At 39.0% G+C, this 16,705-nt stretch overlaps 1 protein-coding gene across 2 annotated transcripts in view; it reads left to right on the top strand.

The window, feature by feature from the left end:
• Window positions 1-16,305, top strand: part of DPH6 (diphthamine biosynthesis 6) — a 475,806-nt gene extending 459,501 nt beyond the window's left edge. For both annotated transcript variants that reach the window (XM_036736795.1, XM_036736794.1), the window contains exon 15: window positions 14,910-16,305. In XM_036736795.1, coding sequence (XP_036592690.1) covers window positions 14,910-15,025 — 116 coding nt within the window. In that variant the 3' untranslated portion in view covers window positions 15,026-16,305. The remainder of the gene's footprint in view (window positions 1-14,909) is intronic.
• The last annotated feature ends 400 nt before the right edge of the window (window positions 16,306-16,705 follow it).

Genomic DNA, 16,705 nt, shown 5'->3' with positions numbered 1-16,705 from the left:
TAGACCTTAAACTCAATGCTAATTGTCATAAGTGGATCCATTGAAAGCAACACAAAGAGGATGTTTAGGCCACTGGGAATCTCTGTATTTTGAAGTAAGGTTGGTGTCAATTTGACTAAATCTGCTGAAAATGAATAAATGAACAAAGAAATTGATTTTTCATCTAAGACGTTTACATCTTCTTTTCATGACATACCACCATGGAATATAGTGTAATTATTACCATTTTCAGAGTCTCTTTTGTGAGTCCATGAGCCTTTCCACTCATAGGCACACTCGGACTGTACTGAAAAGAATACTCTGCCCCGTGACAAACATATAAACCACACCATGAAAAAGCAGCCCTCAAATAATAGCCAATTAAGCCATGAGCAGTGGACGTTTGCCCCAGCACCATTAACAGCACCCTTACTTCTTCCATCTAAATTGTCACTGTGTTCAATTTCATAATCATTTATTGAGCTGGGTAGTGCAGTGACTAGAGCACTAGACCTGGAGTCAGGAAGAGCTGAGTTCAAATCCAGCCTCAGACACTTACCCTCTGTTTGCGTCAGTTTCCTCAGCTGTAAAATGGGTATAATAATAGCACCTACCTCACAGGGTTGTTGTAAGAATTAAATGAGATAATATTTGTAAAGCACTTAGCATAGTACCAACACACAGCAGGCACCATATGAATGCTAGCTATTATCATTATTATTAACTACTATTAGTTGCAAGATGCTAAAATATTTTCCCACATTGCATTTCAGTGACCATAACACTGCCCTAAATGTCCCTTTTTCCGTTTCTTTTTTTTTCCTAGTTTCCATTTTCTGCATTTTGATTTAAATAAGAATAAAGTCACTTGATTCAGCCCAATAGACATCAACAACAAAATTAATTCTGAGGTGAAACCTCAAAAAAAAAAAACACTTTTTTTTTTCCTTAAAGAAGAGCTATTGGGATTGAATCACAATTGTATTTGAAGTATGAAGTCCTTCCTTTGTTTTTATTGTGTATAAAATAATGCCTAAGGAGAGATTGAATGCCAAGAAATCGTTCATTTGAGGATTCCTGATGGTATCTGCCATATGCAAGTGAAGCAGGAGCAGTTTTTATGACATCTCCAGAACTTGGAAGATTGAATTACAGTTTTAGTAATCATCCGTTCCCCTTCTCTTGTGTCACTTTTTGGTAATATATTGCAGAGAAAAGACTTATGGTACCAGTTTTATAAGCTTGCAATAAAAATATAACAACTGTTGTATTAAATTATTTAAGTTGTAAACCACTGTAAAAAGGGGGGAAAGTTTTATCGACATGAAGGCAGAAAAACTGATTATGATGGAGTGTAAAATGTATTGTGCTGATTACCACAGAGTTTTTGCCTGGTTTCGCATATTGTAAATCTTCCAGCCTGCCTTTGGAATGAGACCCTGTGTAGGCAGCGTGCTTTTTATTTATTTACTAATTATGTAGAACTGGCCAGTGTGGAGGGGGGAAAAATGAAGTTTGGGTAGTGCCATCTTACCTGTTTAGCAGAAATGAGCATAAAAGCAAAAGGAAAGTTTGGAGTTTTAAGTTTAAGAGGTCTCTTAAGGGAATTTCAGTAAGCGTGAATGAAATGCATATTATCCCCACATAAGGAAGAGGGACAAGACCTGTGATTTTGGTGAAATAGGGAAGGAAGCCCTTGGTGAGGAAGCTCCCTCTACCAATGCAGGTTGGCACTTTCTTTGCTGCTTCTAGTCTTACAGAGTTACTTAGAGAACTCAAAAGTTAATTGACTTGCCCAGGGTCACGCGACTAACTTGAACACAAGCCTTCTAAGCATCAAGGCTAGTCCTGTATCTGCAAAACAAAGCGTGAGAGGTAACCATTGAAATTGTATGATCTCTCCCAAAGTAAAGTTTATATTTGGCTTTATTTTTAGGTTTTTGGGGGGGTTGTCATTGGTTTATTTTGTTGTTGTTGGTATTATCACCTATAATGGGGGGAGTGAGGTAGGTGTGGAGGAGGAGGGGGACAAGGAGAGGCAGCAGGGAAAGTTGTGCTCTGGTTTTATTCAAATATATCTTACCCTTTTAAAAATCATATATATGTGGACATAAATATGGATGTGAATGTATTCAGTTATCTACAAAATCTATTTCTTCTCCACTTCAATAAAATGCTAAAGTCAGTCTTCCACTGGGTCATGAGCAGGTCTCTTGTTATGTGTGTTAAAATGGAGCTCTGCCTGAAATTTTTTACCCTTTAATTTTAAAGTTTTTCTATATTTCACTTGTCTGCCTCAAAATGGTTTCAAAGCACAGATGATCCTGTGGGAGGTCACACATTAGGCTGCTGAGCACAAGCATTGGATTGCTCAAGAAGTCTAAATCTTCTTTGCTTTCAATGCTCCTTTATTCCCTGACCTACCCTGCCACGTAGAATTTGTTATGTTCTTCCCTGCAAAGTGGCTGCATTCAGGATTGTAGGAAATATATGTATGGTTTGAAACTTAGACCCACGTATTTCAGTGATGAGTATAATACAGGAAACCGAGGGTTATATATACATGCCTTCCATGAAAAATACCCACCCAGCATGGGCGTCTCTTTGATGAATCTTCCTAGTCAACTAACTGGCCAAAGCAGAGGTTTGGGGATGATAATATCAGCCATTTATGTAGAAGTTGTTGGCTTGTTAGGATTTTTTTGGTTGTTAGTTTTTATCTCGTTGACCTAATTGTTTCAGTCATCTACTTTGCTTTGCCAATGGAGGACTTACCTTTTTATCTAACCAGAAGGGATGATAACATCAAGTATACATATGTGTTTGAATTTATTTTACCAATCATGTTTTGCTGGGCTTCCAGGTGATGAAGTAGATAGAGTGCCTGACCTGGAAGACTCATCATCCTGGGTTCAAATGTGGCCGCAGAGACTTACTAGGTGTGTGACCCTGGGCAAGTCACTTCACGCTGTGTGCTTCAGTTTCCTCATCTGTAAAATGAGCTGGAGAAGGAAATGGCAAACCACTCCAGTATCTTTGCCAAGAAAACCCTAAATGGGGCCATGAAGAGTTGGACACAGCTGAAATAACCAAACAACAGCAACAAAATTATGTTTTACGATGGTTACGTACTTGTTCAGAAGGAAACTTCTGAAGGGATGATTATGTGGTAACATCGGTGTAACTTTTTTTTTTAAACATTAATTGAACAAAATAAAAACATCTACCAGGGAAGACTCCTAGATGACAAACCAAAGGAAAATGGCTATAGATGTGGGCAAAAGAAATGCTTCCACAGTTTGAGAGAATGAAGTATCCATACTGATACCCAAGGAAAGAGGCATAATAACTTGTGAAAGTTTAAATGGAAATGCCATATAGATGCTGATACTCTGCTATAACTAGAAACAACAGGACTTAACAACTACGGCTGCTTTCCAAAGGGTGTATTATGTGTATACATAATTATAATAACAAGGACTGTTAGTGACGAGAAGGAGTAGAATGTAGCTCAAAATATACCAGATTCAGAGTTGGAAGACATGGGTTCTTCCCATGTGTCCCTATACTAGATACTACACCTCTCTAGGCTTCAGCTGCTTCATCTCTAAAAATGATGGAGCTGAATCGCTGAGGTCTTTTCCAAATGTAAATTCTTCAACTACTCAGACAGAGGACTGAGAGTAGCCAGTGCAAAGGATAATGACATGAACTTACCATGGCACTGGGAATGCCAATATATTTCACATCAACCATCCTAGAAATTATTCTTAAGTGCCGACCAACTAAGTGCCATATCTGAAAGTGACCTATGGAGGAAAGGTGATAAAACATTTAGCCCCCATTCCTAATAAATCTGTACTGACAGAATAGAGTTTGGGTCAATAGAAATCATCTAAAATAATAATTATGTGTTTAATAACTTCAGTGAAGTTATTTTTCTGTCTTTAGACAAGACAATCTATTGCATTTAAAAATCAGAAGTCAGCCAAAACTGAAAAAGACCTCAGAGGTCATCTTGCCTAACTCCCTCATTTTACAGATGAGAAAACTGAGGCCCAGGGAGGTAAAGACACTTGTCCAAGATTCCATTCCTAACAAAGATAAGATCCAGAATTCAAATCCAAGTCATCTGACTCTGTCACTCTTTCCACTGTAACTTCTGAAATGTTTTTAGCAAACAAATTTAATTCAACACTTATAAAGCACCTACTTTATGTAATGACACTGTACTAGGAAGCTGGAACTGCAAATGTGAAAAATAATCTAGTCCGCACACTAAAGAGGCTTAGTCTAGTCAGAATGATAATGAAAAAGGTGGTTGTTTTTTGTAATTGATTTTTTTTCCAACAAACTCGTTACTCAGAAGAAATATTACACTTTGGGTATAAGAAATTTGTGTAAAGATAGACACATACACCAATGTTATCATAAATACAGATTTAGGGGGAATGTTACAGATCATTTTTTCCAACCACTTAATTTTACGGATGAGGAAACTAAGTCTAAGTGGTTAAGAGACTTGCCTAAAGTAACACAAACATTAAATGGCAGAGCTGAGGTTTGAACCCATATCATCTAAGTTCGCAGCAAGTAACATTTCTACTATACCATCCTCTGCCCTGCCATATATACTCTGTGTATGTATATATGTCATCTATATGTATGAAGATGAAGTTCTGACTTGAGTGTGTTTTGGGGAGGGAGAGGAGGGGAAAACTTTGGGTTTGGAATTTACAGGGAAAATTACTTGGTCTTCTTTTGTCTTGTGGTTTAAGATGGTATGATATTCTGTTTTCTTCCATATATATTGTGTAGTTCCAAAGGGTCTAAAGTGATTTATTCTTAAATAAAAATCCTTTAGCTATTATGGCTATGTCTAAACTGATCATAAAAGAAATGCAGAAAACATACGATTCATTTTATTCATATCCACCACAGCTGTTTAAACAAAGCAGAAAACTAGAGTCATTTTCAAACCACACTGAAAATCATTGTTAAAATAGTATGAAGTTGTCCCTATAGTTGCATCATCTGCAAATGTGTTGGCTACAGGAGGCCTCTCCTGGTAGAGAGCTGCTGAGAAGCAAAGTGGATGAACCAATGAACCAGAGTTGAATTGATATTGTGCTTTTCACACAGGAGGATTATTTAGGACTTCAGCACACCTACACATGAATTCATGTGTGACTTTCAACTCTTCTAGCTTAATTTCCTTATGGACCATTTTTCTAGAGAAGAAGACGGAAAAATTCTGTTAACCCACCAATGGATCAAGATCAACCAGCCAATATCATCTCAAATCAAGCAGGTGCCCCAGAAAAAGTCTGAAACAGAGCCACAAAGATGAAAAAAAAGCATATTTGTCATGGCGAAACATATGGCAGTGGGCTGGACATTATACGTGTTGTCAAGCTCTAGCTGATTTGTCTCAGAATGTAGTCAGAAACCTTGCTTCATAATTCATCCCAATTCAGGCTTATTAAAAGCCTCTTTTCAGGAGAGGCTCCAAACACAGCCAATAAAGGAGCTCTCGAACCATTTAACCCTCAAGGAAAAAAAATATTCTAAAGAGTCAGGGTTGAGGTCACGAAGAGGTGCAGTGTATGAGGGAGTTTCACAAGGTCTGCATTTTATCATACTTGAGGACTACGCAAATATTTCACCTCTCAGCCGGGTTGCTCTCTCTGTGGTCAAAAGGTGACAAGTTCAGCCCATTCCCTCTGCCTTAAACTAATGTTAGTTAACTTTCTTGAATATTCAGTAGACTATTCCGGCGTAGTTGCACTCATTAATAAGTATTTTCAGCAGAATTTGAGCGTTTTAGTCTCAAAAATTGTATCATTATGCCAGCCACACGTAGGGCACTAGGTGAAAGGCTAGAGAGTCCTTGTTAAATAAGATTTATATGCTGTGTAAATCTAATTTATGGTTAGCTGTGCAGCAGGATTTTTGTAAGGGCTAAAGAAAAATCCATAAATATAGCAACTATGCAAAGGAACTAAAAAGAAAAAAAAGCTGATAATTTGTCTCTTCAAAGATCACACATTCCCTTCCAGGACACAACATTGAATACCCTGATAAAACACCATCCTCAGATCATAGTTTATGGATTATCTGAGAAGTTTGGAGTATAAATACGTGGAAAGAGATGTAATAGATAGGCATTGAAGAAGAAGTATCTCTTAAACTTTGAATTGTATAAATGAATATGATTATAAAATAGACTTAATTTTGTTTAGGATGGTATTAACTACTCATAAAAATGTTTCTGGAACAGGCTCTTAAGCTCACTCAGTTCATAAAAATAAAACCGATTGAAAGTGTATGGATAATTTGGAAGCTGTGGATGATGATGCCCTTGTTTCTGTCTCTGAAAAACTTGGGCTTAACCCAATGAGGAGCCTTATAAATAAATTCAAAAGACTGAACCGACCCATTAACGATTTTACCAGCTATCCCAGTGTCATTATAATGATGCCGCTGAACAGAAGCAGCCCTTAAAAGGACCAATAGCAGTGTCATAGACACCCCGTTGGAAAGCTCATCCACTTGTACAGTTTCAACCATCACCCCTTGCAGATGCCTCTTGAATATACATTTATAGTCCTGAACTGTTACCCACATTCTGCTTCCACATTGGCAAGTACCCACAGGGTATCACCAGTTGAATATCAGTTCACCACCTCAAACCCAACATGAACAAAATAGAGTGCACCATTTTCCCCAAATTCCCATACCCATCCATTTCCTAGCCCTCCCAGACCTCTTCTTTTTTTGTTAGTATTGCCATTCTTTCTAAGCCTAGGGTAATCTTTCCAGACAGCATACCATCCATCTTCTTAGTGCTCTGAGTAAAGTCCCCTCCCACATCCCTCAGTTTCTCCCCCAGAGGGTGTCTTAGGTTCAAACCCAGTTCTTTCCATCATCACCTTCTGCCTGTATCACTGTGACAGTCTGCCTCCTCTGACTCTAGTCTCACTCGCCTTCCTCCCCTCTCACTTCCCATAACCCATCATACACAGACTTGCCAAATTAGCTCAATTAAGCATTTATTAAGCACTTACTCAATGTGCTAGGTGAGAGGCAGCATAGCATAGCGAAGAGAATACCAGCCTCAGAAACAGAAACTCCTAGGTTCAAGCTTCCCCACACACATACACACACACACTGAGTGCCCAACCCCAACAAGTCACTTAACCTCTCAGAGCCCAGGCAATTCTCTAAAACTGTAAATTATAGAGAAGGTGATACAAGTTTCTCATCTAGGAGTTCCTTAGGCCAATGAAATCACAAGTCCAGTCTCTGTTCTCCGTCCCTATGTCACCGCCCTGCTCACTAAACTGCAATGGCTCACTATCACTTTCAGGATCAAATACAGTATACTCTGCTTGGCATTCAAAGCCCTTCATAACGTAGCCCCCAACTACCTTTCCAGTCTTTTTGCGCCTTACTTCCTACACCGTGTTCTTAGACCTAGCATAGTGACACTGTCCTCCTTGCGGTTACAGGAATAAGACACTCCATCCCTTGGCTCGGGACATTTTCTCTGGCTGTCCTCCTTGCCTGGAATGTTCCACCTCCTCATCTCCGCCTACTGACTTCCCTGGCTTCCGAAATCCCATCTTCTGCAAAAGTGGTGTCCAAAAAGTAGAAACCAGGGGCTGCTAATCATCATAGAAGCATCCCTGCAGGCTAGATAATGGCATATTATCTCTGTTGTATTATATTTCTATTTGTTTTGTTAACTATTTCCCAATTCCATTGTCATCTGGTGCTGGCATGGAGTGTTGTGGGCTGCATGCACCCCTCAGGTTACATATTTGATACCTCTTTTCTACAGGAAGCCTTTCCCACTTCCTTAACTCTAATGTCTCTTTTAATTTATCCTGTATACAGCTGGCTCACATACCTTATAATTCTTTCCTACTTAATCTCTCTGTAAAAATAGAGAATATTGTTGTCTCCCCTATTAGAATGTGAGCTTGTTGAGATCAGGGACTGCCTTTTACCTCTTTTTGTATCCCAGCCCTTAGCACAGAGCCTGGTACATAGTAAAGACTTAATAAATGTTTATTGACTGACTAAATGATCTATGTGCAAGACACTGTGCTAAGAGCTAAGAATGCAGAGACAAAGGTGAGCTTCCCAGCCTTATGGATCTGCTAGTTTACTGATGATCTGCTGCTTAGTTTCCCAAAAAACACTGGCTCATCCTCTTATTCTCCTACCCAAAAACCTACAGTGGCTCCCTACTGACACTATATGAAACTTTCCCTGGTTAGTAATCGCTCCCTACTGACACTATATGAAACTTTCCCTGGTTAGTAATCGCCACATCCTAATCTGTTAGGGCTTTGCCTGTCCAAAGCTTGCCGTATTTTCCACTAGTTCCCGACAGCAGCCATTGACTTCAATCTGCATAGTTTTATAGTTTCCCCCATATACAACCTGGCACCCAATGCCCAATCTCACCTCCTTGCCTCTGATCAGAGTCCAGCTCAAGGCCTTCAATAAGTCTAGGCAAACTTCCTTAATCGTTGGAGTCTATACCATAAATCTGGCACCAAATTATGTATCTTATTGTTAAAATTCTCATATCCACTTATTTAACATATTCTCAAGTTTCAGTTCCCCCAACCACACTGTAAACTTCTCAAGAACAATGGCCATTTTTTATTCTTCTCTTCCCCATGATCTTCAGCATGATTCTGGACAGACAGTAGGCAATCAATAGATATTTGTTGATTGACTTCCTCTCTTTAACTTGTTTTCCATTTTTGGCAGGGAGGGGCAGTGGAGGGTCCTGATTTATGATTTCCTTAGTTTGGGAGACTCATCCCACCAATGCAGATCAACAACTTATCTATAATTTATAATCTTAGAGTTGCATGAGATACTGAAAGGCTGAGTAGCTTGTTCATGATCAGTCAATCCACAAGCACTTAAGTGCCTGTTTCATGTCAGGCATTGTGCCAGGCTCTGGGAATACAGAGACAGAAAGAAAATAATCCCTACCCTCCAAAAGCTTACATTCTGCCAGAGGACATAATAGGTACATAAATATATGTGCGTGGCACGTACAAAATGTACGTGTGTGTGTATGTGTGTGTACAGAAATGAGCATATACAACATAAATACAAGGTTAATTTGTCAAAGAGAGGGCACTGACTATTAGAAGGATCAGGAACGGAGACACAGACAAGGTAGTGTTTGAGCAGAGCATTTAAGGAAACAAGAAACTATAAGAGTTAGGGAGGAGGGGGCATTGCCTTCCAAGTTTGGAAGAAGCCAGTCCAAAGGCAGAAGAATAGAAAATGGAGTGGCCTGAATGGGGAATGGCCAAAAAGCCAGTTTTGACCAGTATGGGTGTAGTAAGGTATAACAAGGCTAGAAAGATAGACTGGGTCCAGGTTGTGAAGGAGCTTGGATTTGATCCTAAAGGCGTTCAAGAGCATATGTAGTTTATTGAGTGGGAGAAACACATGGTCAGACCTGCGCTTTGGAAAAATCACTTTGACAGCAAGGTGGAGGTTGGATCAGAGTGGGAAATAACCGAGGCAGGGATTCCAGTTGGGAAGTTATTACCATAGTCCAGGCAAGAGGTAATAACGGCCTGAACTAGAATGATGGTTGTGAGACTATAGAGACAATTAGATCACCGAAGCTGGGACCCCACAGCTAGTCTGTTTCAGAGGCAGGACTCGATCTCAGCCCTGTCTGACTCCAAGGCCCACCCTCCACCCACCACATCATGCTCCTTCTTTGTCCTACTTTCCCACAACTTTGCATTTAGGCTTGACCTTATTTCTTCTAGGTACTGTGACTAAACTATTTCACATAGTTGAAGGAGCGCCCTACTTTGGAAGTGTTGGGGGTACGGTCTCTTCAGCATTCATTCATGTTAGTGAGATATGTCCTAGAGTTAGTATTAGAAGTCCTCAATCTAAGTGCTTGCTCAGTGACTTGCTAGTTGTGTGATCTGAATCTCCATTTCCTCATCTGTAAACTGGGGCAGATAATTGAGTAACCCATAACACAGGGCTATTTTGGGGATCAAATATGGAAATTGTAGATAAAAATACTTGGGAAACCAAAAAAAATGCTATGCACATCTAAGCATTATTATTATCATGTTATAAATATGTTAGATCATTTATTCCTGAAGGATAGGAATACCAAGTGTTATGTCACTTTACATCCCTTCTTCACATCACATTTAAAGTTTAATCATAATAAAGAAAATATCATGCTGCTGAAAAGCAGGCAGTCCCTTCATAGAGAGCCAGCACACAGAAATTGTAAGCTCCTCACATGCAGGGGCCATGTCTTAGGCCTATTTTGTACCCCGGATGGCCATTAGCTCCTTTAGCTGATACTTAATTGTTCATTGTTAAGTGATTGAGGAAACATTTATTAAATGCTCGCCTGCCATGCTGCTGTACCAAAGGCTATAAAACAGTTAGGCAGATAAGGTCCCTGCCTTCTACGTGACTACATTTATTTTAAGAAAGATTGGATATATTTTGTCTGTGTTTTCCAAATAAATAACTAAACACACTTTGATGTGTTCTATGTCGATTCTGGGCCAGAAGAACTCACACAAAACCTAGATTTCATCCTTAGGGCCTAGTGTTGGCCTAAATCAGTTTCTTAATATCCCAGGATGAAACAGGGGAAAGCATTGATTTATCTGGCAGAGAAGTCTAATAGCCAGCAGTATAACCAGCTAATTTTCTAAAATGAATATCTTCCCTGCCACTGTTGTTAACCACAGACAGTCCTTGGGTGCTTTAAGAAAAGGCCTCAAGCCTCCTCATGTTTCACCATTTCATTGCAGGGCCTGATCATTTAGAGAACAGTCTTGTTCCAGACAGCTTTAATTAAACTGTACTGAGAAACCAGATATAGATCAATGGAAATAATCCATAACAAGGGGCTAATCATGTATTTAACAGTGTTCAGTCCAGTTCAATCACCTTCTACCATTTCAGTGGCTTTACATTCATGTGGCAAAGGCTGAATGTGTGTATGTATTTTTTTTAATCCATCCCATTAGTGGCCATATGCTGGGGCTTCAAGGGATACACAAACTGTCTGCAATCTGCCAGGGATTTAGGGACATCAATAATTTGTGAATAGTCATGTTGGTACTGGTCGAAGGGTTAAGTGCTCTGCACACCAGGGGCACCTCTTTGGGGACTGGAACTCTTAGTTCACTGTTAGGAACCTTATCCCCTATGAGGCTTTCTACTACATGCTGCTTGTCAGATCCATCCGGCTGTCTCCAGGAAGCTTTATTAGCTCTGGGATTTTCAGATCTGTGTTAAGTACTGATCGAATGGCATCTTTGAGTTAAAAAGTGGAAGAATAGTATTGTTGCAACCTCAAAGCGCTTTTTATTTTTCATGTTATTAAGCATACGTTCTTTCTCTTTACCGACTCTCTTGAATGGAAAGGCCTTATAAGAATCCTCATCAGGAGAGTATCCCTACAGAGAAAAAAGGAGAGTGCTTACTTACTTCACAGTTTATCCCTAAGACTTCCTGGTAGATTGGGTTGTTAGCCAAAGTGAAAACTTATTAAAACAAGTGCAGGCATGAAAAGATTTTCTTGCAAGAAATCAAGTAAGAGGAATGATTTTTTAACGTTGGTTCGTTTTGCCAGTAGAGCAAAAAAAGATTTCTCAAATACCAGATGCTCCAAAATAGCGTTCTTCCTACCTACTGGGGCGCATGCGCACACGCACACACTCTCTCTCTCTCTCTCTCTCTCTCTCTCTCTCTCTCTCGATCTCTCTCCATGCCCTTCACTGGATCTGTATTGTTCCTGGAGTCACTCAGCTCCCTGACTACCCATGCCATGCTCCCTACTCATACCATCCCAGATTTCCTGTCCCAACTTAGTGGATGTTCGAGATTTCTGATCATAGGCATTCCTAGTCTGTTCCATCAACAATACAACAATCTGTGCTATTGACAATAATTTTCGGTTGGATTGACTCTCTCAACCACAATGTCCAAATAGACATAATCTTTGTCCTCATAAAGATGAACATTCAAGCAGCAGATCATTTTGGGGGAAAATGTTTTACTTTGTTTTGCCTGAGGTTCCAAATATATGTCTAAGAATATTCTTCATTTTACTCTTCTCGGGCCAAATTATCATATTCCAGCACTATGCACATTTAATCTATTCTAAACATAAAGGTGTGTGTTTTGCTGGTTTATGGCTGATTGCCTATATGTATTTTTATTTCCAGTAACTCGTCTTCTTATTCTCAATGTAGCTTTACTTGTCTCTTAGCTGTCCATAGATGATGTCAAGAAGGTCTTCCTACACTTCCTAACTTTGTAGTTAACCCTCAGTGGGCACCCAGATTGCGTCTGCTTGGGAAAATGCCAAATGCTAATGAGTATTTTGTTTAATGTAATGGAAACTGAAAGTGCCTCTCTTCTTCCTTACCTGATCAATGCCTACTTCTGTTTGAATCTATCTGTACATCCTGAAGCCAAGCAGAGAGGTCAGGAGAGTGCAGAGCATTTGCTTCTTGGTAAGGACTTGGAAAATCAAGTTTTGTCCGTAGAGGTTCCTATCCCCGAGGTATAAGTTGGATGTCCTTGAGCTACTGCTTCATCTGCATTATCCTGTGTTCATTAATGCCTTTCCCACTCCACTTCTCACTAATATTCCATTCTTCATAAATTTGGATCTGTTTTATAATTACTATTAGCTCTATTTAATTACTTTTTTGAAGAAGAAGAATAAATTAATCACAGCTAAAAATCTAGGCCTAGCAATATGTATCTCTGTGAACTACATATTTATTATCTTTTTATCCAATTCTAATTTAAAATGTATCCAGCAGAGAATATTTCAGTCAATTATTTGAGTACTGCTTCTCATTTACTTAAAAATTCAAATTTCCCCCTCCAAAAAAATAAATAATTCCTTTGGTGGGCCAACGTGATAAAATATTTCTGAGGAACCATCACAAGGGGTATAGTTTTCCTGTCCAAAACCAGTGGCAAAATGTCCTGAGTGTTTCCAGTATCACAGTGCATATCTGGTAGGATAGACACCATTCTGTTAATGTCACAGGGCCCTCATAAGCAGTCTTTATAATTTATGACTAAGTTACATGTGCTATATAATTTTCCAAAGTAAAGCTTTCAGGCCATTAAAAAACTCAAAAGAGATTTACTTTGTTTTCAGAACTTTCCATCTGTACTCTCTTATCTCCCCAAAATTTTTCCTGGTTTTGTTATTGGTCAAGGATTTTAGAGATTTACTATAAAGGTCTATGAAAATGGGATGGATTGATGGGTTTTGAACCTGAAGGATAGGAAAAAGAAGACACCAGCTGAAGCCATTAATTTTAAAACTTGGGTTTTAATGCCTTTTGCTGTGTTTCCAAGCCAGCTTCTTGCCTAACTCATACTATCTGGTTCCTTTAGAGACTCGGAAACTAGGACAGCCCCCCCCAAATCAGAGTTTATAATGGAAAACCTTGTCTGACCCTTAATAGTCATTACTCTCCTGGACCACTGTAATACCTAAACTAAGTTGTTTATTGCACCAAACATGAAGTCCTTTGACCCTGGAGGTTGGATATTGATCTCAGACGCACTTCTGTCAATATTCACCTCCAATGTCAATAGTTTTCCATGTGGAATACTCAAAAATGATTTAGTTTTCTTAATCTATACAGCCACAGATATTCTAATTCCTATAAATTACAAACGTGTCCCACTTAGAAGATCTACTTGCATCAACCATTTCTTAAATACATAAAGAAATTTACATTTTAAAGATTTTCATATTGGATTTGGTTTTAGATACTATTGTGGGTATTTGCACTTATATTCTTAAATTGTATTACTCTACTGAGGATAGTTATAAGAATCTATATGATAAGTGTAAACATACTCTGAGAAAACATTGCCTTAAAGACAACTTAAAATAAATGTGTCAGGAATTCAGCAGGAATAGCCAAACCATTTTAAATCACATATGTGTGGAAGGGGGGGAAAAGGTCACTTAGAGAAAGAATATTTCAGCATTTCCTTTGCCCATGGATAACTCAATAGCAGGTTCATTTTGAAAGCAATGGTCTTTTTCAGATTGTCAAATGCATATCATAGAATTATACTCTTGGCAAAGTTTCTGAGCATCAGTTCCATTTTCTTGACAATTTAAAATTCAGTTATCCAATTATAACTAAAGGTCATTAGTCGAATGTGGCAACTTTGTCAGTTTTAAATTTCAAAAAGAGTTTCCTAGTTTACAAAGGAAATTCTACCATATGAGAAGTTTTTATTGTCCTTGTAACTTAGATGATATTATCACAAGTATTTTGTTTTCTTTCTGGTATTTTATCACTTGGGCTAAAATATGCAGACATCATGGGCCAGCAGTCCCAAAGTATGTTTTGCTATTAAAATTAAAGTCAAGTATACACCCCACTGGAGCAAATAAATGGCCACTGTTTCTTACTGTATTAAATCATGACAGGATTTGGTGATGGTGGTTGTGGTGGTCAACAGCACTTCTCTGGCCATTTCATCTCTCTCTGTCTAAGCACGATTATTTTCATTGCTGGGTTTGTTAGCATTGTAGCTCAGAAAAGAAACCAGAAAATTGGGAGACAAAGGAAACTATGTAGGATGGAAGATGAGAATACTTTTAAAGTTTTTCTCCTTAGAATGATGTTGGTTTGAGGGGAAAGTTAAAGTCAGGTCTGGTCCAAGTGATTTTTGAGCCATTTTGCAAACTATATTGCAGGACTAAGCATTATGTTTTGTTGAATGTTTTCAGATATTTGTAAGGTACAATGGACTTTTTCCCCAAAAGCAACCTGACTTACAACGACAGATGAAAAACAAATAAAGTTTGGAAGAATTCATAAGTCCTTTTATTCACATTTTAGGACTCCAGGCATTGCTGGAAGAACAGATGGACGCGGTTCCTGCACTGGTCCTGGTACCTGTGATTGATTTACCCAAAAGAGAGATTATCCACGTGGCATGCTGGCTCAGTGCTTAGTCCATAGCTCGAAGAGCAAGAGCTGCTATGATTTCCTGGGAAAGAAAGAAACATTTGTACTAATTGCATTCCGTCTTGCCTTTTAATTTTTTAGTTGTTTTATTGATTCTTTTTTTAAACCTTGCTGTCACTTCCCAATGAATACTCCCTTCCCTCCCCTTGCAACACCAAATAGAATCTTCCCTTGTAACAAAGTACAATTAACAAAATAAATCACTATATAGGCCGATTCTGACAAGGCATGTTTCATTCTGCACCTCTAGCCCACCACCTCTCAGCAGAGAAGTGGGAAGCATGATTCACTATCAATCATCTGGAGGAAGACAATTGGCCACAGCACTGATCAAAGTGCTGAAGTCTTTCATTGTTGTTTTCATTTACCTTTATTCTGTCTTCTACCGAAATGTCCAGACATCTTTGAACTAACAAGTGCAAAGCTAGGCGAGAAGTTTTAACACTTCATTCACAGCCCTTTTATTAAGCTATGAGACTGCAAATAAACTTTCCTACCAAGGCATGCACCTATGTTTTTCTTCTCAGTTCTCAAAGATTTCCTGCCAACCCATTCACTATGTCTTGTAACTCTTAGCTCCTGCTGGAGCTGGAGAGACGCCAGCATCTTCAGTCACACTGATTGAAACTTGAAGATGGATTGGTTCATCCAGTCCACTGGCATCGCAGTTCAAAGCAAATACCATTAACACGTCTTTGAGCATGATTATTACTTGTTTACTGACCACAAAGTTGGAGGCTACATTTGATATTGTGCATGTGTCTGCTTTGAGATCAGTTCTTTCATTGTGCAGAAGGGTCTGGGCAGGACACAGAAGCTTTTATAATATACCATAAACCCCAGAACCCAGCAGAAAATGACCTTTATGTATCTAGAACTAGACCACACATCTGTGCTCTCTTTCTAAGAAGGATGTCTTAAGAAAGTAAAAACTGACTATCTCCAAAATAGTAACCCAGCCACCCAAAGCTCCAGGAGGCATATATTTATATCAGATTCCCCAGTTGATACTGGGGAGCAAAAAATGCAGTTCTGAAAGTCAGTATCTGCCTCCTTAGATATCTGGCTTGCATTCTTCCACAGGCCAGCTTGTTCTGACTCATCTTCTTCAATGTCCTTCAGGCTTATCAGCACAGTCAGAAGGTTTAGTGGAGCAATTTGAGTGGATTTGATCAGGGTTTACTTTGGACAAAGGGTGAATGTGACTTTCATTATTCCTTGTAATATATAAATATGAATCAATAAAGGCTCCTCTTGAAACCTCCAAGGAATGGTGTGCATTTCCAATTAATCTCGTAACTTGTCTTTAACTGTTTGGCGATGTTCCATAATTGATATATGTTATTTTAATTCAAATACAAAAAGAGAAAGCTTAGGCCAAGGGTCTTGAGGGAAGAGGGGAAGGGGGGCGGGGGAGGGAAAGAGAAATATGCATCAGTTTTTAAATATATTTTGTACAATCTATGCTTTTCTGAAGGCCTTGTCACATTTTGGCTAACAAGACCCACTATGAGTGACTTATTGTTCTGAGCCACTGGCACTAGCGTCACAAATGCTCAGACTCCCCCAGGGTCCACCCATTATGGCGAATCTTTAATAAACTTTGTTTTACTTTGGCTATAAGAAGTCTTGAGTCGAATTCATTCAAGCAGGACCCAGTGCATCGG

Source organism: Trichosurus vulpecula, chromosome 8 (assembly GCF_011100635.1).
Source record: "Trichosurus vulpecula isolate mTriVul1 chromosome 8, mTriVul1.pri, whole genome shotgun sequence".
Classification (NCBI taxonomy): Eukaryota; Metazoa; Chordata; class Mammalia; order Diprotodontia; family Phalangeridae; genus Trichosurus; species Trichosurus vulpecula.
This window is presented reverse-complemented; position numbering and strand designations above follow the sequence as displayed.